The sequence below is a fragment of the Lithobates pipiens genome, unplaced genomic scaffold, assembly GCF_037356315.1.
Source record: "Lithobates pipiens isolate NorthernLeopardFrog02 unplaced genomic scaffold, aLitPip1_a1.2 Scaffold_23, whole genome shotgun sequence".
Classification (NCBI taxonomy): domain Eukaryota; kingdom Metazoa; phylum Chordata; class Amphibia; order Anura; family Ranidae; genus Lithobates; species Lithobates pipiens.
The window spans coordinates 117,899,384-117,926,772 of NW_027507785.1; the positions used below are offsets into that span (position 1 = coordinate 117,899,384).

At 45.7% G+C, this 27,389-nt stretch overlaps 1 protein-coding gene across 1 annotated transcript in view; it reads left to right on the forward strand.

The window, feature by feature from the left end:
• The first annotated feature begins 8,950 nt into the window (after positions 1-8,950).
• LOC143927838 (thiosulfate sulfurtransferase-like) overlaps positions 8,951-27,389 on the forward strand; it is a 29,392-nt gene continuing 10,953 nt past the window's right edge. The window contains exon 1 of the mRNA XM_077452254.1: positions 8,951-9,615. Within this exon, the coding sequence (XP_077308380.1) occupies positions 9,024-9,615 (592 nt within the window). The 5' untranslated portion in view covers positions 8,951-9,023. The remainder of the gene's footprint in view (positions 9,616-27,389) is intronic.

The following is a 27,389-nucleotide window of genomic DNA, read 5'->3' on the forward strand; positions in this document are numbered from 1 at the left end:
CGCAACCAAGCCTGTAACTTTTTTCTATACATTACACTCCCCGGTCACTTTATTAAGTACACCTGTTCAATATCTTGGTAACACAAATTGCCAATCACATGGCAGCAACTCAATGCATTTAGGCATCTAGGCGTGGTGAAGGTAACTTGCTGATGTTCAAACTGAGCATCAGAATTGGAAAGAAAGGGAATTTAGGCGACTTTGAACATGGCATGGTTGTTGTTGGTAGACGGGCCGCTCTGAGTATTTCAAAAACTGCTGATGTACAGGGATTTTCATGCACAGCATTTCTGGGGTTTACAAAAAATGGTCCATAAAAGAAGAAATATCCAGTTGTGTGGACCAAAATGCCTTGTTGATGTCAGAGGTCAGAGAAGAATAGGCAGACTGGTTGATAGAAAGGCAACAGTAACTCAAAAAACTCAAAAAAAAAAAAAAACTCATTACAAGCAAGATAAGCAGAACCATCTCTGAACACCCAACATTGGGTGCGGATGCCACTCCTGTCTGCTAAGAACTGAAATTTGAGGCTACAATTCACACAGACTCACCAGAATTGGAAAACAGAATATTGGAAAAGTGTTGCCTGGTCTGATGAGTCTCGAAATCAGCTGCAACATTCAGATGGTAGGGTCAGAATTTGGCGTAAACAACATGAAAGAATGGATCCATCCTGCCTTGTATCAAATGTTCAGGCTGGTGGTGGTGTAATGGTGTGGGGGATATATTCTTGGCACACTTTGGGCCCCTTAGTACCAATTGAGCATCGTTTAAATGCCACGGCCTACCTGAGTATTGTTGCTGACCATGTCCATCCCTTTATGACTTCAGTCTACCCCTCTTCTGATGGCTCCTTCCAGCAGGATAATGCACCATGCCCCAAAGCTCAAATCATCTCACCACTGGTTTCTTGAACATGACAATGAGGTCGCTGTACTCCAATGGCTTCCACAGTCACCAGAACTCAATCCAATAGAGCACCTTTGGGATGTGCAGCCGACAAATCTGCAGCAACTGCGTGATGCTATATCATGTCAATTATGGACCAAAATCTCTGAGGAATGTATCCAACATCTTGTTGAATCTATGCCACCAAGGATTAAAGCAGTTCTGAAGGAAAAAGGGGGTCCAACCTGGTGCTAGCAAGGTGAACCCTTTTAAAAAAATAGGTAGCATCAACACTTGCCACTTGCACTGTTGCTCTGCTGTCCCATCACATTAATTCCATAGTATACCACTTGCTGCTAATGTAGTAAAAAGAAATCTGAGGGGGGCACTGACTGCCACAGTGCTGGGTTGGAGGGGTAGCTGGGTTGGGCCTTGTTTACACTAGTGTGGCTTCTCCTATGTCTGCTGCCCCACTGCAATGTGCAACAATGGAAATCACGTTCTTTTTTATTGTGCCCATTCACATCATGGCAACATGGTGCGGAGTGATTTTTAAAATGGTGCAAGTGCTTCAGCCCCATTGACTTTCCTTTCAGAGACTCTGGGAAGAGATAACTGTGGTGCCATGCATCATACGTCACACCACTATTGCAGATCAGGGACTCGCTAAGTAGGGTCAGTATGGCAACCAAGCTGATAGTATTTTCACAAGGTCGATGAAAACAGTTTCCCTTTATAGAGAACCAATCATGATTTGAATTATGCAAGAATGTGAATTGATAATTCTAGATAATTTATTTGTGCACCAGCACCGACTGCCCTCTAATCCATGCGCCCCTAATCTACACACAGGGCGCCGGACACATGGATTCCAATGTTTTTTTTAATGTTTTTTTTTCGAGGCACATGATTAGAGCCTGAGGCTCTAATTGGCTTCAAAAACAGTGGGCTCCGGGCACAGTGAGCCCACCCAGTTGTGTAGCATTAGCAAATTAATATTCGTGTCTTCCTGTTATTCCTCCCGGCCAGTCAGGAAGCAGCGAATTGGCCACGAATCCTAATTTCTGATTGGTTGGGAGGAGAAGCAACTGATGAGACTCAGGAGGAGACGCAGAGGGGAAGCCGCGACCTGAATGTGGTAAGTGCAGGGTTGGCGGCAGGCCTGGTGGGCGATGGGCAAATGATGCGCTGATCAAGCGATAAGAGGGAAAGCGGAGATCGAGCGAGCACTGGGGGGAGGCGGCGATCAAGCGAACGCGGAGTGGGGGGTTGTTTGGCTGGCTGATGGGGGTGGCTGACTGGCTGGGGGGCCTCATGCCGCCTCCTTCCCCAAGAAAATTGAGCACCAGCCGCCACTGCTGTGCACAGTTACATAAGAAAGGTCTATAGTTGCCATCTTCATTTGTTGTACTTACTATGGGTTGAGTTACTAATGGCAAATAATCAGTTCACTTTGCAAGGGATGTAGCATTTGCCCCAGAGCTTAGTGAATGTGGTGAATTCTGCTTTTTTGTTTGCACAAGATTGGATGATGGGAATCATCAGAGCTTTGCTGCATTCACTAAGCTCTGGAAAAAATTCACGGGCAAAGTACAACTTCCCTTGCAAAGTGAACAACCGATTTGCCTTTAGTAAATCAGCCTCTTTGAGAATGTCCATAGATTTCTGATATTTATTGTACTATCACATTCTAGCCTCATACTGATGATATATGGGGGTTATTTACGAAAGGCAAATCCACTTTGCACTACAAGTGCAAACTACAAGTGCACTTGAAATTGCACTGAAAGTGCACTTGGAAGTGCAGTCGCTGTAAATCTGAAGGGTAGATCTGAAATTAGTGGAAGCTCTGCTGATTTTATTATCCAATCATATGCATGCTAAAATGCTGTTATTTTTTTATTTTTTTCCTTGCATGTCCCCCTCGGATCTACAGCGACTTTACTTCCAAGTGCAATTTCAAGTGAACAAGTGGATTTTCCTTTCGTAAATAACCCCCATGGTGTTAGACAGAACTTGAGTGTGTGGAGTGCATTAAAAATGAATGTAGTAGATTCATTTTTGGTGTGTTTTTGGCAGGGTTTTGTGTTTTACAACCTGGCTCCTCTTACAAAACAAAAAGCATGAAAATGCATCAAAAATGTACAAAAAAACTCACAAAAATACACCACACAAACTCACAGAAAAACACATAAAGACACAGCAGCACTAGTGTGAACCTAGGCTAAGTGCACTTTACCCTTAAAGAGGAAGTAAACCCCACCGAAAAAATCTTAATTTTCAATTGTTTGTATTCTACTAAACATCAGCATTCATAGGATCTATATTTTTTCACAAAACGAGCGTCATAAATACCTTTTTTATAACTTATAAAAATCTGTGTCTTGCGGGTATCGCCCGCACCATTGCTACGTCTGGTTTTCCTCTCCTTTGCGGACGTCATTTCCGCCCTTAGTTTAAGTCCCCTCAAGAAATCTCGCGCATGCGCCGTAGCATCATAACAATCCTAACCAAGCCTAGATCTCGGTTGCCGTTACTAAGGCAACAAAGCATTTCATGTGTGTCTCTATCTCTCGCTCTGCTCTACTCTATGATTCATTTCCCTGCGTGACGTCTTGTTCAGTCACAAGGGGGAGTATCAGGAAGAGCAGGGAGATGTGTACATCGCGAGACTTCTCCTCTGCCGCTCTGAGGAGAATGTCACGTACTAGCAAAGGCAGAGAAGCAGGAAAGACACAGGCGGCAATACAATATATGCCGCGCTCGCAAGTCCATACTGCGCAAGCACACATGACGTAATGGACATCAAAACGGCGGTTTTTACGAAAATGACACAAGTGCACTTTCTCAGGCAGCGATCAGTGCAAAGTGAAATTTCCTTTAGTAAATAACCACTTAGTGTATTAGAGTACCCCCACTCTGGATGAAGGAACATAGGGGGCACCTTTGGACAGCAACCTTGTCAGTTTGGAGGGAGGAGAGCGTTAAATGCACTACCAGATTTAGATACACTAACAAATTGAAACCCACCTGCAAACAGCTTTTTCCTTTTGGGATAAATGTTTTACATACATAAATAAAGGCTGATCATTGTAAGCACCCCTGCTATTGTTAAATTGTTTTTCTCATCTCTAAACTAAAATATCTGGAAGGGAGCTTGTTCTTTTGAAAAACAACAGACTTACTGACTGGTTGATGAAACTAGAAGAAAGAAAGTTAAAAAAAAACAAAAAACGAATGCAGCCATCACATCTAAGCCCTTGTACACACGGACGGAGATTCCGTCGGAATGTGTCCTATCGGACCGTTTTGTCGGATATGTGTGTGGTATGCATCGGACTGTTTCCGTCGGAATATCCTTCGGACCAAATTTTCCAACTTGCTGGAAATATTTTCTGACAAAATGCTCCGATCGGACATACTCCAATCATGTGTAGAGAATTCCGATTGGACAAAGTGCCACACATGCTCAGATCAAATTCCTACATCAAAGCTATTGGCTACTAGCCTGAACGTAGTCCCATCGTAACGAAATTACTTCATCACGTTCTGAAAGGTCGGATTTTCCGACAACTTTATCTGACCGTGTGTATGCAACGGTTTCGGACAAAATCCGACGGGCAAAATCCGACGGATTTGGTTGTCGGAATCTCCGACCGTGTGTACAAGGGCTAAGAATTGGTAATCTGCAATGTAATAAATGTTTGCTTTTGGGTTTAATACTGCTTTGACCTCCCTGGCGATATGATTAGTTCTGATTTTAGGTGCTGAAAGCGGTACAATTATTATGCATGGAAATTTGGCGTTTTATATTGTAGGCCTGCAATTCTTAGGAATAACTCTCTTAAATCTGTTCAAACCAGAGTCTAGCAGACATCCCTGGTTTGATAAAATGTATAATATAACCCCTTCCCGCCGAGCGTAAGCAGATGTGCGTACTCGGCATCCGGGGGGTATACCGGGATGATGCCCACACCTGCAGGCGTCATCCCGGTACCGTTTTTTTCAGCAGGCGATTGGCTATCCAGGCATAACAATCGATGCGGCTAAAAGCCGCTTGGCTGTTATGCCGGAGGAGCGGGAGTGGACGTCCCCCCCTCCCGCCGCTGTTACCGGTGCTCCCGCTCGATCAGGAGCACCGATTCAAGTTCTGCTGCCTCCGGCTGCTGGGGAGGAACTTCGTTCCAGTCTCCTCATAGTAAACACGGAAGCAACGTCATGACGTCACTTCTCATTTACGCGGCTGCCAATGGCGCCGGTTTTAACCACTTGCCGCCCGCCCTATTACAAATAGACGGCGGCAAAGTGGTTTCATAATCCTAACCGGACGTCATATGACGTGATCAGGATTATGAGCCGCTGCGCGCCCCCGGGGGCGCGCATCGCGGCGATCGTTGTTGCGGGGTGTCAGTCTGACACCCGGCAACTACGATCTCGGTAAAGAGTCTCCGACGGAGAATCTTTACCACGTGATCAGCCGTGTCCAATCACGGCTGATCACAGTGTAAATGGGAAGAGCCGGTGATCGGCTTTTCCTCACTCGCATCTGTCAGACGCGAGTAGAGGAGAGCCGATCGGCTGCTCCTCTGACAGGGGGGGTCTGTGCTGATCGATTATCAGCACAGCCCCCCCGAGGATGCCCACACTGGACCACCAGGGACGCCACCAGACCACCAGGGATGCCCAGCAGAGGTAATCCTCCCTAGACCACCAGGGATGCCAGTCAGGCACAATGGATGCCAATCAGTGCCCATAATGGATGGCAATCAGTGCCCACAATGGGCATCACTGATTGGCATGCATTATTGTTTGGCACTGATTGGCATCCATTAGTACAGTATAACACCTGTGTTGCTAATGAGTGCCCACCTGTGCCGCTAATGAGTGCCCACCTGTGCCGCTAATGAGTGCCCACCTGTGCCGCCTATCAGTGCCCACCTGTGCCGCCTATCAGTGCCCACCCATGCCCATCTGTGCCGCCTACCAATGCCCATCTGTGCCACCTACCCATGCCCATCTGTGCCGCCTACCCATGCCCATCTGTGCCGCCCATCCATGCCAATACGTGCCAGCTATCAGTGCCAATTTGTGCCACCTATCAGTGTCCATCCGTGTCGCCCATCCGTGTCGCCCATCCGTGTCGCCTATCAGTGTCGCCTATCAGTGTCGCCTATCAGTGCCGCCTATCAGTGCCGCCTATCAGTGTCCATCAATGCCACCTCATCAGTGCCACTTCATTGGTGCCCATCAGTGCCGCCTTATCAGTGTCCATCAGTGTAGCCCCATCAGTGCCCATCCGTGAAGGAGAAAACGTACTTATTTACAAAGTTTTGAAACTGAAACAAAAAAAAAACATTTTTTTTTTCAAAATTTTCGGTATTTTTTTATTTGTAGCACAAAAAATATAAACCGCAGAGGTGATCAAATACCACCAAAAGAAAGCTCTATTTGTGGGAAAAAAATTATAAAAATTTCATTTGGGTACAGTGTAGCATGACCGCGCAATTGTCATTCAAAGTGCGACAGCGCTGAAAGCTCAAAATTGGTCTGGGCAGGAAGGTGTTTAAGTGCCTTGTATTGAAGTGGTTAAAAAGATATACGGTATTCAGAATCGCCGTTTTCGGCGATCTGAATACATTGAAGTGTAGAGGAGGGGTGGGGGGTCTTCTAGACCTCCGATCCCTCCACAAAGAGTACCTGTCACCACCTATTACTGTCACAAGGGATGTTTACATTCCTTGTGACAGCAATAAAAGTGATCAATTTTTTTTTTTTTTTAAACAATTTAGTCATTTTAAAATAAATAAAAAAAATAAAAAAATTTAAAAAAATCTTTTAAAGCGCCTGCGGTCCCCGCAAGCTCGTGAAGCAAAGAAAACGCATACGGAAGTCGTGCCTGCGTATGTAAATGGTGTTCAAATCACACATGTGAGGTATGGCCGCGATCGTCAGAGCGAGAGCAATAATTCTAGCACTAGACCTCCTCTGTAACGCTAACCTGGTAACCGTAAAAATTTTTTAAAGCGTCGCCTATTGATATTTTTAGGTACCATACTTTGTCGTCAATCCACAAGTGCGCGCAATTATAAAGTTTGACATGTTTGGTATCTATTTACTCAGCATAACATTATCTTTCACATTATGCAAAAAAACTGGGCTAATTTTACTGTTTTTTTTTTTTTTAATTCATGAAAGTGTCCCTTTTCCCAAAAAGTTGCGTTTAAAACACCGCTGCGCAAATACCGTGTGACATAAAATATTGCAACAATCGCCGTTTTATTCTCTAGAGTCTCTGCTAAAAATATATATATTATATATATGTTTGGGGGTTCCAAGTAATTTTCTAGCAAAAAATATGGATTTTAACTTGTAAACACCAAATGCCAAAAATAAGCTTAGTCATGAAAGGGATAATAAATAATAATAAAAATTATTTAATAATGTAATCAAATCCAAAAACACAGAAATTTACTCATTTTCAGAATTGTCGCCGTCATTAGATTTAGTGTTTGATGACGGATCTCCCCACAAATCGCTATCGCTCAATTCTGCAAGTGATTCTAATTTATTATCACTGTTTTCTAGTTGGTCTAAAATCACTTTTGACATAAAGGGACAGTTTTTGGTTGCTATGGACAATCTCCAAATTCCAGGCAGAAAAAAACAGTATAATATAAAAGTGCATGCAGGGCACTGGACAGACCACTAGGGACAAAGGGGGTGTGTCATTTTTTTATGTGTATTGTGTGTTTTTACTTTTTTGAATTTAGCGCCGATCTCCGCTCCCGTGCGTCGTAACGTCGCAGGGAACGGAGCTCGGCGACACTCTGGCACTGTGTGAATTCGAGCGGAGGACAGCTCGTACACACAGAGGGGGGACATCGCTGGATCCAGGGGACAAGGTAAGTAACCTCTCCCTGTATCCAGCGATGCGATCCCGAGTCTGGCTCTGGGTTACTGCTCGTGGTACTGAAATCCCAGCCTGAGCCAAACTCGGGATCACTGCTAGGGAGGTTAAAGCATTCCTTGCATTAGGGTAAAAAATTATAGTTGTATCACCCCCCCCCCCCCCCCCCCATCCCTTACCCGAATCCTTTATGGATCCAGTGTTGTGCCTCTCTGTAGCAGCGCTGCTCTCTCTCTCCCTTTTCTCACAGGACATAGTGGCAGCAGCAGGAGTCGTTAGAAAGTTGCTTAACCATTTGCCACCCAAGGATGTCACTACGTCCTTGAGTTGCAGTGGTTATATTGAGATGATACCTGCAGCTACAGGTATCATCCCTGTATCTTTTCTTTCAGCTCTTTTGTTTTTGGATTCTCTTTTTTGTTAAAACGATCCCAGTGCTAATTAGCCGCTGGGCCGCTTTTACTGCCCGCCACCTTTACGGGCTCTCCTGATGGCAATTTTGCTAGCTGACCATAGAGATCATCAAGGACCAGAAGGTCCCCGATCATCTCTATGGTCTAAGAAATCAGAAGGATTATGTCACTTCCGGTTTCAGTTTTGTGTTTACTGGCTGGGTACTGGCCAGTGAAGCAGCCCATCAGACAGATCTGTGTCTGATCGCCTTCTTTGGAGGCCAAAGGAGAGGTCTGGGGTGAGGATGTAAAAGTGTGAACCTAGCCTTACATAGGATGTTACTATAATTCTATCATGTTTTAATTCCTATTTAATAAATCCCAAAATATTATTTGCTTTGCAGACATTACCCCTGAGCTTACTGTTCACCGGTATTCCTAAATCCATCTGTAGGCCTTCTCCAGGTTCTTGTGTGAATATATCTATTTATAACCAGTTGTCCTCCTTAAAGTTCAGATGTTTCACTTTTTTCTTCTGTGACATTCAACCTGTCCTAATGTGTACCAGCGTTATGTACAGCATGTAACAGTGAAACAGTAAAAAAAAATAAAAAATTGGACTTGAAATGTCACGTAGCATTATTTCACAATTCTGAGCAGTTGAGACAAACGGTTATCTGTGTTGCTATTTCCTCCAGCAATCAAAGGCGTTAAAAAAGAGTTACTAGAGTTTCAGCCCATTGGAAACGATCCAGGAGTGGCGTGATCAGCCTCTCATATAATCTGTATGCTTTAAAAAGCACAAAACACACTGCTGCCTACACAGGACTGCCAGCATGTCTCAGCAACTTCTCTCCCGGGCTCTGGTGACAATAAACTGGCTAGCTGGCACCCTGAAAACAGGTCAATCGGGCCCAGCTCTGCGTGTACTGGATGCATCGTTCTACTACCCACCAATTAGGAATGGACGTGAGGAATATGTAGAAAAGCACATACCAGGAGCATTATACTTTGATATAGATGAATGTAAGGACCAGACGTCTCCCTACGAAATGATGCTGCCCAGTGAATCTGCTTTTGCCAAATATGTGGGCAATCTTGGCATCAATAATGCTAGCCACGTTGTGGTGTACGATGCTGATCAAGTGGGCACTTACTATGCCGCAAGGGTCTGGTGGATGTTTAAGGCCTTTGGTCATAAGAATGTGTTTGTTCTGAATGGAGGGTTCAGGAACTGGGAGAAGCAAGGACATCCAGTAACATCTGAAGTAATAAAACCACAGCCAGAGACTTATAAAGCAGTGCTAAATTCTTCTCTGGTAAAGACATTTGAGGACATGCAAAGGAATCTAGACAGCAAACAGTTCCAGCTGGTGGACTCTCGCTCTGAAGGACGGTACACTGGGACAGAGCCTGAACCAGGAGGAGGTAAGGTGGATTAGGGTATGCTCTTTTGTCTATATTAAAGTAGAACTAAAGGCAAAACTTTCTTTTTAGTTTTGGATAGAGTGGAGGGGGATTAGAACACCTGTCAGGTTTTTATTGCTGTCCCAATTAGGAAGATTCACCATCTCTATTTGTCCCATTTACCATTATGATCACTAGCGGGCGAGAAATGGTTAAAACCTCCGGCAATACGCCGCAATATCAGCGTTTTGCCGGCGGTATTACAGCGCTGCCCCATTGATTTCAATGGGGAGCAGCGGTGGAGGAGCGGTAAACACACCGCTCCTTCACCGCTTCAAAGAAGCTGCTGGCAGGACTTTTCCCTGATGTCCTGCCAGCGCACCGCTGTAGTGTGAAAGCCCTCGGGCTTTCACACTACAAACAATGGTGCAGCTTTTTTTGGGTGGATTGCAGGCGCTATTTCTAACGCTATAGCGCCTGCAAAACACCCTGGTGTGAAAGGGGTCTAAAAGTGAAAGTAAATCCCACATTTTGGGTTATCACCAAAGCAGGAATAGTGGGGAAATCTTCCAAAGAGAAATCTAGTTCTAATGACCCTGGTGACAACGTTATGGAGGGATTTCATCTTACTTCCTGTTGCGGCTATTGGACAGGAAGTGAATAAAAATCTCCCAAATGGGACACAGATGGCAAAAAGGGGTTATAACCTTCACTTACTCTATCCAAAATGAAAAAAGTTGTGCTTTTAATTATACTTTAAAGTGGATGTAAACCCTTACATATACCCAGTGAAGTGAACAGCCTTAGATGATACAGGGAATGAAACAAATCTCCCTACATAAGTTTTAAATGTATATCTGGTGTCTTCATCTTTATATACTGTTTATAAAGTGCATATGGTGTTAGAAGATTTTCTTTTCCTGGTTAGCACAGCAGGGAAGTCTGGGCATACAGCCAAGACAGATGATTGGAGGAAAGGCACACACCCTCTCTCCTCATACGTAGAGACTTTCAGAGCTGATTGTTGAATAGTTCAGGGCTCTGCTAATCTACTTATAGCATCCTCCCCAGCACAAAACACTAGCTGCTTTTATAATATGTGACGAGAACTTGTCAGGAGTTTTCAGGCTGATGACAGAAGAACGGAGCAGCAGACAGCTACAGGACATAGTGCTTTGAAGAGAGATAACAAAACTCTGCAGATATATGTGCCCAGCTCAAATGTCATGAATCAGTTTACATCCACTTTAAGGGCCTGTTCACACTGTCTAAATGCTAAATTAGGGGTCTTTAATTACATTTTTTGGAGGTTCCCTAAAATTTCATTCTGGCAGAGGTTTGAATCCAATGTTTGTGCTATAACACATCACAGCCCCCCTTTACATCACAGTCCCCTATACATCTAGGACTTCAACATACCCTTCATATCACAGTCCACTCTACATCAGTGTCCTAAGTTCCTCTATCACATCACAACCTTCCTTAACATCACAGTCCACAGTGTTCACAGTTCCCCTTTACATCACAGACCCCCTTCACTTTACAGCCCCCTTTTAAAACAACGTCACCATATTTTAAGTTTCCTTTCACATCACAGCCCCCTTTTAAATTGCAGAGATTCTTTACATTTCAGTCCCTTTTACATCACAATGCCCTTCATATGGCAGTACCCCTTCACATCGCAGTACTTTACATCACATTGCCGTTTCAATGGAAGCTCATCCCCCTGAACAGCCTGCAGAGGCTGTTAGCAGCCCAGGTGTCCTCTCCCGGGTATCCCGCCTTGCCCCTTGCTAACATTGTCCACAGGGGCAGCCCATTCATAGGGGGCACCTGTGCGCCACCCCCCCCCCCCCCCGGCAGTAAAAAAAAAAAAAGTAAAAAAAAAAAAAAAAGGTCCTTAAGTGCACTGTGTTTGGACGCCAGACACGGTGCACCTATGGAAAGCGCCACGTCTATTCAATCACGAGATTGGAGACATGGTGCTTCATTTGCAGGCGTTTAGCATTTTGTGAAGCGCCGAGTAGCTTCCGTATCATAGTATATATTATTACAGCCGGTCGGGTTGATTGACATTTGAGTTGATGTCACTTCCTGTTTTCTCTCTCCAATTGCGCCCAGGAGAGAGGAACCAGGAAGTATGAGAGGACGGACCTCTCTACAGGAGACATCCCTGGATAGGACAACACACTGCAAGTTAAGTAAGGTTTGATGTGAGACTGCTGCAACTTGGTGGGACACATGTTGCTACAACATGGTGACACATGCTGCTGCAACTTGGTGGGACACATTCTGCTGCAACTTGGTGGGACACATGCTACTGCAACTTGGTGACACATGCTGCTGCAACTTGGTGGGACACATGATGCTGCAACTTGGTGGGACACATGATACTGCAACTTGGTGACACATGCTGCAACTGGGTGACACATGCTGCTGCAACTTGTTGACACATGCTGTTGCAACTTGGTGGGACGCATGCTGCTGCAACTTGGTGACACATGCTGCTGCAACTTGGTGGGACGCATGTTGCTGAAACTTTGTGACGCATGCTGCTGCAGTTTGGTGGGACGCATTCTACTGCAACTTGGTGGGGCACATGCTGCTACAACTTTGTGACGCATGCTGCTGCAACTTGGTGGGACACATTCTGCTGCAACTTAGTGGGACACATGCTTCTGCAACTTGGTGACACATGCTGCTGCAACTTGGTGGGGCACATGCTGGTGCAACTTGGTGGGACACATGCTGCTGCAACTTGGTGGGACACATGCTACTGCAACTTGGTGACACATGCTGCTGCAACTTGGTGGGACACATGATGCTGCAACTTGGTGGGACACATGATGCTGCAACTTGGTGACATATGCTGCAACTGGGTGACACATGCTGCTGCAACTTGTTGACACATGCTGTTGCTACTTGGTGGGACGCATGCTGCTGCAACTTGGTGACACATGCTGCTGCAACTTGGTGGGAAGCATGCTGCTGAAACTTTGTGACGCATGCTGCTGCAGTTTGGTGGGACGCATTCTGCTGCAACTTGGTGGGGCACATGCTGCTACAACTTTGTGACGCATGCTGCTGCAACTTGGTGGGACACATTCTGCTGCAACTTGGTGGGACACATGCTGCTGCAACTTGGTGACACATGCTGCTGTAACTTGGTGGGGCACATGCTGGTGCAACTTGGTGGGACACATGCTGCTGCAACTTGGTGACACATGCTGCTGCAACTTGGTGACACATGCTGCTGCAACTTGGTGGGACGCATGCTGTTGCAACTTGGTGACACATGCAGCTGCAACTTGGTGGGACACATGCTGCTGCAACTTGGTGACACATGCTGCTGCAACTTGGTGGGGTGCATGCTGCTGCAATTTGGTGGGACGCATGCTGGTGCAATTGCCATGTTTATTTTATTTTTTTAAAGTGTACTGTTGTCCCCTATAACCATCTCTTTTCCATCCCAGTGCTACTGATCTGCAACCTCTTTCCTAGGCACTAAACTTATATTCAGAATGTGTGTGAAATCGCACACGTTCCCAACCTGCAAGAAAATGCAGAGCACATTTGCAAATGCGCAGCAAAGGCATTGCATTTTCATACTGTATGGTGCCACAGCTCTATGCAGCTCAGTGCGACAGGTCTCAAAAAAAGGATAAGGGACTTTTTTAGCTGTAATTGAAAAGAATAGGCTGCCTACACACAGAACATGACTTGTAATAGTGTGAACTGAGCCTAATTTCATTGCACAGGAGCAACTTCCTGATAGTGAAAACAGTACAACATGCTTGCTCAGTGTGTGCTGGCACAGCCACTTAAAGGAGTTGTAAAGTCAGAAGATTTCTTATCTTAATGGATTCTAGGAATTAAGCTAAAAGGCCTTCTGTGTGTGGCAGCCTCCCCAGCACACCCTAATACTTACCTGAGACCCATCTCTGTCCAGCAATGTCCACGAGTGTCTCGGTCATCGGAGACTCTCCCTCCTGATTGGCTGAGACACAGCAGCGGTGTCATTGGCTCCCGCTGCTGTCAATCAAAGTCAGTCAGCCAATCAGAATAGAGAGAAGGGGCTGGGTCATGGCTCAGTGTCTAAATTAACACAGGGAGCTGTGGCTCGGCCCGGGTGCCCCCATAGCAAACTGCTTGCTGTGGGGGCACTCAACAGGAGGGAGGGGCCCGGGAAGCAGAGGATTTGGGCTGCTCTGTGCAAATCCACTGCACAGAGCAGATAAGTATAACGTGTTTGTTATTTTTTATTGAAAAAAGACTTTACAATAACTTTAAAGTCCCCACTGAAAGCACATGTGACACAATGGCAATGCAGGACAACTGGGAGACAGAGATAGAGTGGTGTTACTTTCAGTGTTTGAACAAGAATTTTCATAGTAGGATTTATTGTACTAAAAGCTGCATATTAAAAAAAAAAAAAAAAGACTTTTGAAATTATATTAACATGTTAAAATCGGTATGAGATTTTAGTGATTGGTATAACACCTGTTTTTTTTTTAAAGAGCTTGTTATAATGTTGGATTTCAAGGTTCAGTTGGGGGAGACTGATGCCCCGTACATACGGTTGGCAAGTCCAACAGGAGCTTTTATTGTATATTCCGATCAGGTGTATTCCCCATCGGACTTTTTACGCCGAAAATTCTGACGGACCTAGAAAGGGAACATGTTCTATATTTTTCCGAGTATAAGACGGAAGCTATTGACTACTGGCTATTGAACTTCTTTTTTGTAGTCCCGTCATATGTGTTGTACGTCACCGCGTTCCTGACGGTCGGAATTTGGTGTGATCATACGAAAGACAGCTTCAGCGGAATTCTGTTGGAAAAACCGGTCCTGTGTACAGGGCATGAGTTTCAGTGTAAGGTTACTTATAGATAGATAAGATTTTATTTTTATTTTTTTTACTGTTAAGGAAGCTGCAGATTGTTCACATCACACAACCATATATAAGCTCATCCACCAATACAACATATATACCTGTGTGAAAAAAACTCTTATTTAACCACTTCAGCCCCGGACCAATTGTCAGCCTGCACTGCTTTAACTGGTAATTGCGCGGTCATGCAATGTTGTACCCAAACGAAATTTGCGTCCTTTTCTTCCCACAAATAGAGCTTTCTTTTGATGGTATTTGATTGCCTCTGCGATTTTTATTTTTTGCGATATAAATGGAAAAAGACCGAAAATTTTGAGAAAAAAATATATTTTCTATTTTTTGTTATAAGAAAAATCGAATAAACTCAATTTTAGTCATACATTTAGGGCAAAATTTATTCAGCCACATGTCTTTAGTAAAAAAAATTTCAATAAGCATATATTTATTGGTTTGCGAAAAAGTTATAGCGTCTACAAACTAGAGTACATTTTCTGGAATTTACACAGCTTTTAATTTATGACTGCCTATCTCATTTCTTGAGGTGCTTAAATGGCAGGGCAGTACAACCCCCCCCCCCAAATGACCCCATTTTGGAAAGTAGACACCCCAAGGAAATTGCTGAGGGGCATGTTGAGCCCATTGAATATTTTTTTTTGTCCCAAGTGATTGAATAATGACACAAAAAAACAAAAACAAAGTTTACAAAAAGTTGTCACTAAAGGATATATTGCTCATACATGCCATAGTTATATGTGGAATTGCACCCCAAAATATATTCTGCTGCTTCTCCTGAGTACGGGTATACCACATATGTGGGACTTTTTGGGAGTCTAACCGCGTACGGCACCCCGAAAACCAATCACTGCCTTCAGAATTTCTAAGGGTGCAAATTTTTGATTTCACTCCTCACTACCTATCACAGTTTCGAAGGCCATAAAATGCCAAAATAACACAAAACCCCCCAAATGACCCCATTTTGAAAAGTAGACACCCCAAGCTATTTACTGAGAGGCATGTTGAGTCCATGAAATATTTTATATTTTGCCACAAGTTGCAGGAATATTACAATTTTTTTTTTTTTGGCAAAAAATTGTCACTAAATGATATATTGTTCACACATGCTATGGGCATAAGTCAAATTACACCCCAAAATAAATTCTGCTGCTTCTCCCGAGTACGGGGATACCACATGTGGGGGACTTTTTGGGAGCCTGGCCACGTACGGGACTCTGAAAACCAAGCACTGCCTTCCGGATTTAAATATAAAACGCTACCAAAAAAAAACTGTTAGCGATCGCAGGGATCAGGCCTGACTCTGCGATCGCTGCAGTTATGTGTTTAGTGTTTTGTAAGTGACAGTGATCGATTGATACTGCACTTGGGTAGGCTGGGCGGAGGGGCAAAACGCAGGTGCCAGCAGGTATCTGGGCTGATCCTGCTAACAATGCGTTTTTTTGGAACCATAAACTGCTGGGGACGCTAGTATAGATCTGATCAGATCAGATAGTGATCTCTTCAGATACTATACCACTTTATGGTATATGCTTTGCGCGTGGGTGTTAGTGGTACTGGCACTAACCTAGTGCTGCCTGGGGCGACGCAGACCCTGACCCTAAAACCGAATTGATATAACCCGCCAGGTGATCAGGGGGTTAAACATTTATTGGGTAATGAATGGTGGGTGCCCTGATGCTATAAAAATCAAACTAACTAACCAGAGTCACCCGTAACACTTATACGGTGATCACTGGTGAAAGCGTTAACTAGGGGCAATCAGGGGCTTCAAATTTTTATTAGGTAGTATATGGGGGTCCCTGGCGCTATATAAAAACCTGACGGGAACCTAAATAACTAACTGGCTAACCAGCGTCACCAGTGACACTTATACGGTGATCGCTGGTCAAAGGGTTAACTATGGGCAATCAGGGGGTTAAAACCATTATTGGGTAGTATATAGGGGTACCTAGTGCTATAAAAACCTGGCGGTGAACCTAAAAAAATAACTAGCTACCTAGCGACACCAGTGACACTAATGCAGCGATCAGAAAAATGATCGCTTAGTGACACTGGCAAAAGGGGGTGAAAGGGCTAACTAGGGTCAATCAGGGGGTTAAAACCGTTATTGGGTAGTATATGGGGGTACCTAGCGCTATAAAAACCTGGCGGTGAACCTAAAAAAATAACTAGCTACTTAGCGGCACCAGTGACACTAATGCAGCGATCAGAAAAACGATCGCTTAGTGACACTGGCAAAAGGGGGTGAAAGGGTTAACCCTAAGGGCAATCAGGGGGTTAAACCTTTATTGGGGGGTGGTAGGGGGCTACCCTGGACCTAACACTAACTGCCCTGACACTTTTTACTGTCACAACTGACACTGAATGCAGTGATCAGTAAATAAATGATCACTGCAATCAGTGACACTGTGACTGGGAGGGGGGGCAGGGGGCGATTGGGGGGGGGGGGGGTTTGTGTGCCTATGTGTGCCTACATGTTAGTGTAGTGTTTGGTGCACTTACTTTCAGTGTTCTCCTCGTAATCCGGTCAAAAAGACCTCCCGGAGGAGAATGACATCACTTCCTCCCTGCCTGTGTTTACTATACACAGCAGGAGGAAGCTTCTCATTTGCCAGGAGTGATCGAGAGGGGATGGCCAGAAACCAACGGCCATCCCCTCATCCCGGATCGCTCCTGAAGCGAAACGGAGTGCCGCATCCAGCGGGAGGGGGTCCGATCGGACCCCCACCGGCTGGAAGGCAAGCACGTACATGCAGGCATGTACTGGCCATTGGGACTACCGGGAATTTCCCGGTGGGCCGATGGCTCAGTGGGCCACTCTGATGTAAAAAGGGCTGTTGATGGGACACTCTGATGTAAGGGGGCTGCCGATGGGACACTCTGATGTAAGGGGGCTGCTGATGGGACACTCTGTTGTAAGGGGGTGCTGATGGGACACTCTGATGTAAGGGGGCTTCTCATGGGACACTCTGATGTAAGGGGGCTGCTCATGGGACACTCTGATGTAAGGGGGCTGCTCATGGGGCACTCTAATGTAAGGAGGCTGGTAATGGGACACTCTGATGTAAGGAGGCTGGTAATGGGACACTCTGATGTAAGGGGTGCTGATTGGACACTCTGTTGTAAGGGGGCTGGTGATGGGACACTCTGATGTAAGGGAGTTCTGATGGGACACTCAAAATGTAAGTGGGCCGGTCTAGATGAATTCCAGGGCCAAATTTCTGTCCCAGTCCAGCCCTGCGTATATGTACGTGCTTGTGCCTGTACATGTCATTCTGATGACGTACATTGGCATGCGGCGGTCCTTAAGTGGTTAAAGCGGGAGTTCTGCCGTTTTTTGTTTTTAAAAGTCAGCAGCTACAAATACTGCAGGTGCTGACTTTTAAAATATGGACACTTACCCACCCAGCGCGCCTTGCGGCTTCACTTCCCGGTTCCCTACTGCGCATGCGCGAGTCACGCTGAGCAATAAGGATGGACTCCGCTGTCTCTGGGATCCGTGTGTTTCCCAGCAGACAGCAGGGGCCCCGCAGGAAGTGGTGTAAATACCCGCAGAATCTGCGGCTATCTATGCCGGAAGTGGGTGCAAATACCTGTATTGTACAGGTATCTGCACCCCCCTCCCGGCTGAAAGGTGCCAACCGTGGCACCGGAGGGGGGGAGGGTTCCAATGAGTGGAAGTTCCACTTTAGGGTGGAGCTCCGATTTAATTAAACTCATTGTAAATAAATAAAGAGAAAAAAGGAAAAGACAATAAAAGTCCCCGTGCTCACACTCCTGTGTATTAAAAGAGAAGTACGGGTTAACTTCTTTTTGCATACTGTGAATTCTAGTTCTAGTTCTAGCCTACTGCACACCCTTTGTAAAAACAAAGCAAATACCTGATAGAGCGTCTAAAGTTCATCCTTCAGTGTGATCCAGAATATTTATTTTGACTATTCAACACTTTTCCTTTAACCCGTTCACGCAAAACCTAGGTTTCCTTTAAAGCCAGCCATAGATGGGTTGAATCTTGGCTGGTTGTTGCTGAATTGGCCGAGATTTGAACCATGCATGGGCTGGCTGAATGTACCCACTTGGGTACACCCAGCCAGCCGGATTTTACATAGGATTATCATTAGTGTCTAGTTAATCACTGTTTTCTAACTATAGGGACAGCTTCCCTCTCCCCCCCTCCCCCATGGGAGAATACAATGACAGGCATTCCTCTATCAACACTGTCTGTTCTCTTGTGTATGGCCTGCCTAACTGGGTCTTTACATCTGCAGGGCAAACAAGACTACCTTATCATGAGACCACTATGATTGGCTGTCTTGGAGTAAGCCTGACTTGTGGAAACCAAAGAGTTTCAAGTTGATTAGAGACAAGGACACTGTGGGGGGAGTGACCGGATGTGAGAGCACGAGTGAGCGGTGTGAGATGTGAGAAGGCCGCCGGCAGGCTTCTCACCCCGTGTCGTTCTTTGATCTGACGAATCATTTGCTAGGGAAAGCTGACGGAGATCGGCGAGGCGCCGAGGAAGCCCGAGGAGTGTCGGAAAGCTCCGGAAATTGCCGAGTATCGCCGAGTCCCGCCGAGCCTCTGCCAAATATCGCCGAGCCCCGCTGAGCCCCTACTGAAGCATAGACGGAAGCGGAGGGAGACAGCTGAGCGGCTCCGGCGTGGGCGTGCAACAAGTGCTGCGCTGCAGCATCATCTCGAGTGGCGTTCTCGGTGGAGGTGAGAGGCTGGGAGGAGAGAATCCCCAGTGGGGGGAAAGTGCCTGGATGGAAGACAGACACCTATGAGGCACGCGGCATGAAGCACGAGGTACGAGACAGGACTGAGAGGGGGCCGGAGTAAAGCAGGGAGGTGAACCTCTGTTTTGGCTGCATTACAAATATTGGCTATCATCCCTTACCCTCACCTCATGTATGGCTATATAAGACTTATACGGGCAAGTTTGAACTGTAACAATATACTGAAGAAATCATTGAATAGATGGTATAAATAAACTCACGATATTGTATACTGATAGAGGGACATCAGAATTAAGGACTGTGAGTTTTAAACTTTCTGCCTCAGCAAAACAAAGAGCTCAGGAACGTCAGTGTTTTTCTTTTTTTTTCAGGGAAAAAGAGAAACTTTTTTTTCCTTTTCTTTTTTTTTTTTTTTTTAAGGATATTAACCCTGCGGGGTGTTTTTTAGAGCGAAAGCTGATGGATCCAGCCACTTGTATTTAATATACCCAGCATAAGACCCCTCTACCCCCCCTCCTCCCAATTCCTTTTTTTTTCGCCCCCTCCCTCTTGGCTCATCAGTAATAGCTTTGTACACCGGCACCGCCCTGCTGAGCTTGTATACTTGTATATTTTATAGTGACTTGCAGAAAGATGTCAAGGCGGCGTGGAGATGAGCAGGTAACACAGGAGAATGGGGGGGCACAACAGCTTCACTCCTCCAAGGAAAAGAATGCCCAGGCAGCACAAGCAGCAGCAACAAAGCTAGAACGATATGCCCGTACCCCAGGTCAGTCCCCGATAAAGGGGGAACAGTTGACACAGATGTCACAACAGATCCAATTATCGCAAGTAAAAACACACCAGGGGGGAGTGGCGGACAGAAAGAGCCAAGGCCACACAAGCTCAACTGCTGCCTCTGCACCAGGTCACAGGAACGCAAATAAGCGCCAGGGGATGACTCAGAATGAGAAGGAGAGTGAAACCGCTCCCCGAGGCAGTTCCCCTGTTGAGGAGGATCCTACATTAAGGGATGTCCTACAAGCTGTAAACGCATGCAAACTCTCGCTGGGTGAACTGTGTGGACAATTTAAAAGCATGCAAGAGGAATTATTAATGATTAGACAGGATATGCAGAAGGCAGCGGAAAGAATGGTGGTATTGGAGACAAGGATGAGCCAAACAGAGGATGACTTACATCCCTTGCGTCAAGAGGTCAATAGTATGCGGAAGCAATTGTGCAATCAAAATGCTAGAATGGAAGAAATAGAAAACAGGCTACGTAGGGATAACATTAGGATGCTGGGACTACCCGAGAGATGTGAAGGTCTTGATCAGATAAAATTCTTAGAATCCTGGTTTATTGAACTGTTTGGAAGAGAGAGTTTCTCGTCTTTTTTCTCAATAGAACGGGCCCACCGAGTCCCTTTCAAAGCACCTCCCCCCGGGGGTTGCCCCAGACCAATGATCCTTAAATTCTCTAATTATAATGATAAGGTGACTCTGATGCGTAAGGTAAGAGAGATGGGCAATATCACATATGATGGAGCAAGGGTTTCTCTGTACCCAGATTATTCAACGGAAATGCAGAGGAGAAGAGCTGAATTTTTGGAAGTCAAACGTACCTTAAGGACATACAAGGTCACATACGCACTGTTATACCCAGCACGGTTGAGAATAATAGCACTTGGTGGCACTCAGCTATTTGACTCTCCAGCAGAAGCAACCTCATGGTTGGAAGCAAATAAGGGACTGTTGTAGATGTGCTAGGGGGATGGAGTGGGGGGGGGGGGATTGGGGTTTGGAATATTGGCACACGGGGTGAGAGGTGGGGGCGGATTGAATGAGATTTGAATTTAGGATAGATAGAGTGATAGGGGAAGGGGATGATTACTTTTTTCTTTTTCTTTTTTTGCTCCTCTCCATCTTAACCTAACCTATCCCCGGTTGGAAGTAAGGTGGTATGAGAGAATGAAGCTGGAGGAGAGGTGGGATGGAAGGAACGAGTGTGGAAAGGTCACGTGTAATCCCCTAGGGGAACACCTAGATAGGTGGAGGGTAGGGGGGGGGGGGTGGGAGGAGGGAGGGGGGAGAGGGGAAAGGGAGGGCGGGAAGGGTCAAGAAACACTGTGTTTGGAAAACCACAAGAGGGTTAAAGCTGAATTTAATATAGTTTATACACAAATATTAATTCAAAGGGAAAGTATGGAATTTATTAAAATAGTGGTAATGTATTTGGTAAGAATATGCACTTTAATTGGAAGCGTATTGTGCACGAGTGGAATGAAAAACTATAATGCCGCGTACACACGATCGGACTTTTCAACATCCAAAGTCCGACAGACTGATTCCGTCAGACTATTCGATCGTGTGTGGGCTGCAACGGACTTTTGATTCACAAAAGTCTGACGGACTTTAGAAATGGAACATGCTTCAAATTTTTCCGACGGAACTCCGCCGGACCCGGTCCCTTTGAAAAATTCACTCGTGTGTATGCTATTCCGACGGACTAAAACCGACGCTAGGGCAGCTATTGGCTACTGGCTATGAACTTCCTTATTCGAGTCCAGTCGTACGTCATCACGTTCGAATCCGTCGGAGTTTGGTGTGATTGTGTGTGGCCAAGTCCGCTCAGTCGAAAAGTCCGTCAGAACTCTGTCGGAACTCCAGCAGAACTCCGGCAGGACTCCTTCGGAAGTCTGTCGGACATAAGTCCTCTCGTGTGTACGGGGCTTAAGGGTTCTTCATCTGAAGTTTATGTATTTGCACTTTCGGTCTCTTTTTTTCACTGATGTTATTAATCTGCTATGGTTGAGTAATGCAGGATGAAATACTAAAAATGGCCTCATGGAACGTCAGAGGCCTGGGTAGTCCAGTCAAAAGAGCTGTAGTATTCTCCACGCTGGAGAGGTATGGGACAGGACTGGCCTGCCTGCAGGAGACACATTTAACTAAAGCAACTATACCCCAATTTAAAAATAGGAGGTACAAGGTTCAGTATCACTCTACTTATACATCCTACTCGAGAGGAGTGAGTGTGATCATAGGAACTGGGGTGAGATTCTCCTGCAGGCAGGCCAGTATTGATGAATTGGGTCGTTTTGTTTTTTTGTATTGTACTCTGGAGGAAAGACTATATGTTTTGACGGGGGTTTATATACCGCCCCCGTTTAAAATGGAGGTGGTGTACAGGCTCATGGATTTTCTGGTGGATAAGGAGGACGTGCCAGTCATAATTTTGGGAGATTTCAATGAAGTGCTTGATAGTCGGATTGATAGATTCCCCATTAGAACTCGAGAGACAGGGACAACGAGATTAAGTCAATTTCTGAAGGAGGTCGGATTAATAGATATGTGGAGAGTGGGGAATGTCGGCGTCAAGCAATATTCGTGTTTCTCAAGTTCATACTCAACACTCTCCAGAATAGACCTGGCCCTTGGCAATGAAGAAGCATTACAAACTGTGAGAAAGATTGAGTATATGCCCAGAGGAATATCAGACCATTCACCTTTGATATTATCAGTAAGCATAGGGAGAAGGGAAAAGATGATGGGGGCTTGGAGAATCAGTCCATTTTGGCTCGAGCTAATGAAGGATACAGAGGAGGTTTTAAAGAATTTAAAAGAGTTTATAATGTTCAATACAAATACTGCCCCAATCGACATAACTTGGGATGCATTAAAAGCATTTGCCAGAGGGATACTGATTCAACAGGTGGTTAAAATTAAACAAGAATCCAGGAGTTGGGAGGAAAGAATTAGGAAGGAAGTAATAGAGGCAGAGGTTAATTATATTAAGGACCCAACATATGAGAAACGAGTAATTTGGGAAAATAAACAACAGGGGTATAAATCGGTAATTACTAAAAGAGAAGAAAATAAACGTGTATTTCAGAAACAATGTCGTTTTGGGGAGGGAGAGAGGGTGGGGAGAATGCTGGCTCAATTAGTGAAAGCTAACTCCCCCCCTTCCACCATCCCAATGATCAAATCTATGGATGGGGTAGTCACCACCAGTGGGAAGGAAATAGTTGAGATTTTTAGGGCCTACTATGTAGATCTATATAGAACAAGGGAGCAGAGGAAAGAAGAAGATATGGTGTCCTTCCTGGAGAAAGTGAAGCTTCCAGCTCTCACCCAAGAGGAGAGAGAGGATTTAGAGGCCCCTATAACTTTGAGTGAGCTACAGCAGGCGGTGGCCGGAATGGCCCCCCAAAAATCTCCAGGCCCAGATGGACTGCCGGTGGAGATATATAAGAAATATAGTGAGATCCTACTGCCGGAATTGCTCAGGACTTTGGAAGGGGCAAAGCTAACGGGGAGATTACCAGCTTCCATGATGGAGGCGATTATTATTGTGATACTTAAAGAAGGGAAGGACCCCCAGGACGTAGCATCGTACAGGCCAATATCGCTCTTATGCTCTGACATTAAAATACTGGCTAAGGTACTCTCAAACAGGTTAAATAAAATCATTAAGAGGCTCATACACCCTGATCAGACAGGATTTATCATGGGAAGATCAACTAGTATGAACATAAGAAGGGCATTCTTGAATATACAAACACCAGCGATGAACGAGGGAGCGAGAGCCATCCTATCTTTGGACATGACCAAGGGCTTTGACAGCCTAGAGTGGAGGTATTTATGGCATGTCCTGGAGGGGTTTGGATTCGGACCCACGTTCATCGATTGGATTAAAATGATGTACAGTGCACCAAGCGCAAAAATAAGAATTAATAGGGATCAGTCTGAAAAAATAGAAATGAGTAGAGGTACACGACAGGGATGCCCACTCTCCCCGCTGCTCTTTGCTATGGCGATGGAACCGTTGGCAATTGCCGTTAGGACACATTCTGAGATAGTCGGGTTCCAAAGGGAAGGGGGCAGGGAGGAGAGAATCGCTTTATATGCGGATGATGTCCTCCTTTTCTTAGGAGATACTGGCCAATCCCTTGAGAAGGTAATCAAACTGGTAGAAAACTTTGGAGGATTCACGGGCTTGTTAATAAATTAGGGGAAATCATAGCTGCTCCAAATTGACAGCTCGAGTGCGGTGACTGCACTGGGAACACCACAAATGGAGGTGGTAGGGCATTCAAATACCTAGGGATATACTTAACAACAAATGTTGGCCAATATGTGGACAAAAATATAAACCCGTTACTAAGTAAATTTAAGCGGAACTGCGATGCCTGGAGTCGGCTTCCTTTGTCGGTGGCAGGCCGTTGCAGCCTGATTAAAATGATATGGCTACCACAATTGTTGCATGCCTTACATAATGCACCAGTTTGGATATGCAAGAGATGGTTTAGAAAGGTTGAAACCCTCTTTCGGGAGCTGATTTGGAAAAAGTGACAGGAGAGAATCTGGCTACAGGCGTTGCAGTTACCAACGGACAGAGGGGGAATGGCGGTACCTTGCCCCAGGAATTATTATCTAGCAGCTCAGCTACAACATATGGTGGACAGTGATCAGGAGTAGTGATGGCCGAACGGTTCGCCCGGCGGTCGTTTCGCGGCGAATTTCCGACTTTCGCCGTCCGCGGGTTCGAACGCCTTTTTCCGTCGTTCGCCCCGGCGGACTTACGTGTTTAATGTATACAAGAACTTTAACCTTTCGTGACACGTTTATCATGTGTTACAGGACAACCAATTGAGACATGACAGCTCATGGACACTTGGACATTCCCCCTAACCTATAAATACACCCGATCCGGTGGCCATTTTACATTCTTTCTTCTGTCACTGTAGGGAAAGGATCCTGTGTGGAGTAGGGACAGAGAAAACGCTAGCTATTTGGTACACAAAAGTTCTTTTCAGGACTGGTATAGGTGTTAGGTCAGCAGCCTGAGTTTCTTTTGTCAGTTTAGATAAAGGGACAGAGCGCTGTATGCTGCTATTTTAGGGACAGCTCAGCCAGATTAGTCTTTCTTCATCATCATCATCATCATCATCATTAGCTGTTACTATCAGGTCCACAAAAGAGCTGTTCCAGCTAATCGTTCCAGCCTACTCTTTTTTGCCAATTTGTATAGGGACAGGCAGGAAGCAGTGTGTCAGGCAGTGAGGATAATTTTAAAGACTTGCTGTTACTATTAGTTCCACAAAGGTTCTTTTCAGGACTGGTATCAGTGGTACGGTAATAGGCTTGTACACGTATAATATTCTTTCTTCCAAATATAGAAAGAATATTATACTTGACTGCTGCCCTTCTGCTGCAGTCTGCTAATCATTCACAACTCACTTGTTCCACAAAAGTTCTTATAAGGACTGGTAACTTGGTCTGTCTAGGGTGCTACGGTACATAGGCTTGGGTGCGGTACAGTCTGCTGTTCTGTAAGGACCGCTATCGGTCCACAATAGATAGGGTTGCCGTGCACTACTGCTGACCGCTGCCCTATACTGCAGCAGTCCTTCAGCGGTATAGGGACTGACGCACAGTCTGCTAAACACTAATACACAACCTGCTTGGTCCACAAAAGTTCTTATAAGGACTGGTAACTTGGTATAGGGTGCTACGGTACATAGGCCTGAGTGCGTTACAGTCTGCTGTTCTGTAAGGACCGCTATCGGTCCACAATACATAGGGTTGACGTGCACTACTGCTGACCGCTGCCCTATACTGCAGCAGTCCTTCAGCGGTATAGGGACTGACGCACAGTCTGCTAAACACTAACACACAACCTGCTTGGTCCACAAAAGTTCTTATAAGGACTGGTAACTTGGTATAGGGTGCTACGGTACATAGGCCTGAGTGCAGTACAGTCTGCTGTTCTGTAAGGACTGCTATCGGTCCACAATACATAGGGTTGCCGTGCACTACTGCTGACCGCTGCCCTATACTGCAGCAGTCCTTCAGCGGTATAGGGACTGACGCACAGTCTGCTAAACACTAATACACAACCTGCTTGGTCCACAAAAGTTCTTATAAGGACTGGTAACTTGGTATAGGGTGCTACGGTACATAGGCCTGAGTGCGTTACAGTCTGCTGTTCTGTAAGGACCGCTATCGGTCCACAATACATAGGGTTGCCGTGCACTACTGCTGACCGCTGCCCTATACTGCAGCAGTCCTTCATTGGTATAGGGACTGACGTACAGTCTGCTAATCACTAACACACAACCTGCTTGGTCCACAAAAGTTCTTATAAGGACTGGTAACTTGGTATAGGGTGCTACGGTACATAGGCCTGAGTGCAGTACAGTCTGCTGTTCTGTAAGGACCGCTATCGGTCCACAATACATAGGGTTGCCGTGCACTACTGCTGACCGCTGCCCTATACTGCAGCAGTCCTTCATTGGTATAGGGACTGACGTACAGTCTGCTAATCACTAACACACAACCTGCTTGGTCCACAAAAGTTCTTATAAGGACTGGTAACTTGGTATAGGGTGCTACGGTACATAGGCCTGAGTGCAGTACAGTCTGCTGTTCTGTAAGGACCGCTATCGGTCCACAATACATAGGGTTGCCGTGCACTACTGCTGACCGCTGCCCTATACTGCAGCAGTCCTTCATTGGTATAGGGACTGACGTACAGTCTGCTAATCACTAACACACAACCTGCTTGGTCCACAAAAGTTCTTATAAGGACTGGTAACTTGGTATAGGGTGCTACGGTACATAGGCCTGAGTGCGTTACAGTCTGCTGTTCTGTAAGGACCGCTATCGGTCCACAATACATAGGGTTGCCGTGCACTACTGCTGACCGCTGCCCTATACTGCAGCAGTCCTTCAGCGGTATAGGGACTGACGCACAGTCTGCTAAACACTAATACACAACCTGCTTGGTCCACAAAAGTTCTTATAAGGACTGGTAACTTGGTATAGGGTGCTACGGTACATAGGCCTGAGTGCGTTACAGTCTGCTGTTCTGTAAGGACCGCTATCGGTCCACAATACATAGGGTTGCCGTGCACTACTGCTGACCGCTGCCCTATACTGCAGCAGTCCTTCAGCGGTATAGGGACTGACGCACAGTCTGCTAAACACTAACACACAACCTGCTTGCTCCACAAAAGTTCTTATAAGGACTGGTAACTTGGTATAGGGTGCTACGGTACATAGGCCTGAGTGCAGTACAGTCTGCTGTTCTGTAAGGACCGCTATCGGTCCACAATACATAGGGTTGCCATGCACTACTGCTGACCGCTGCCCTATACTGCAGC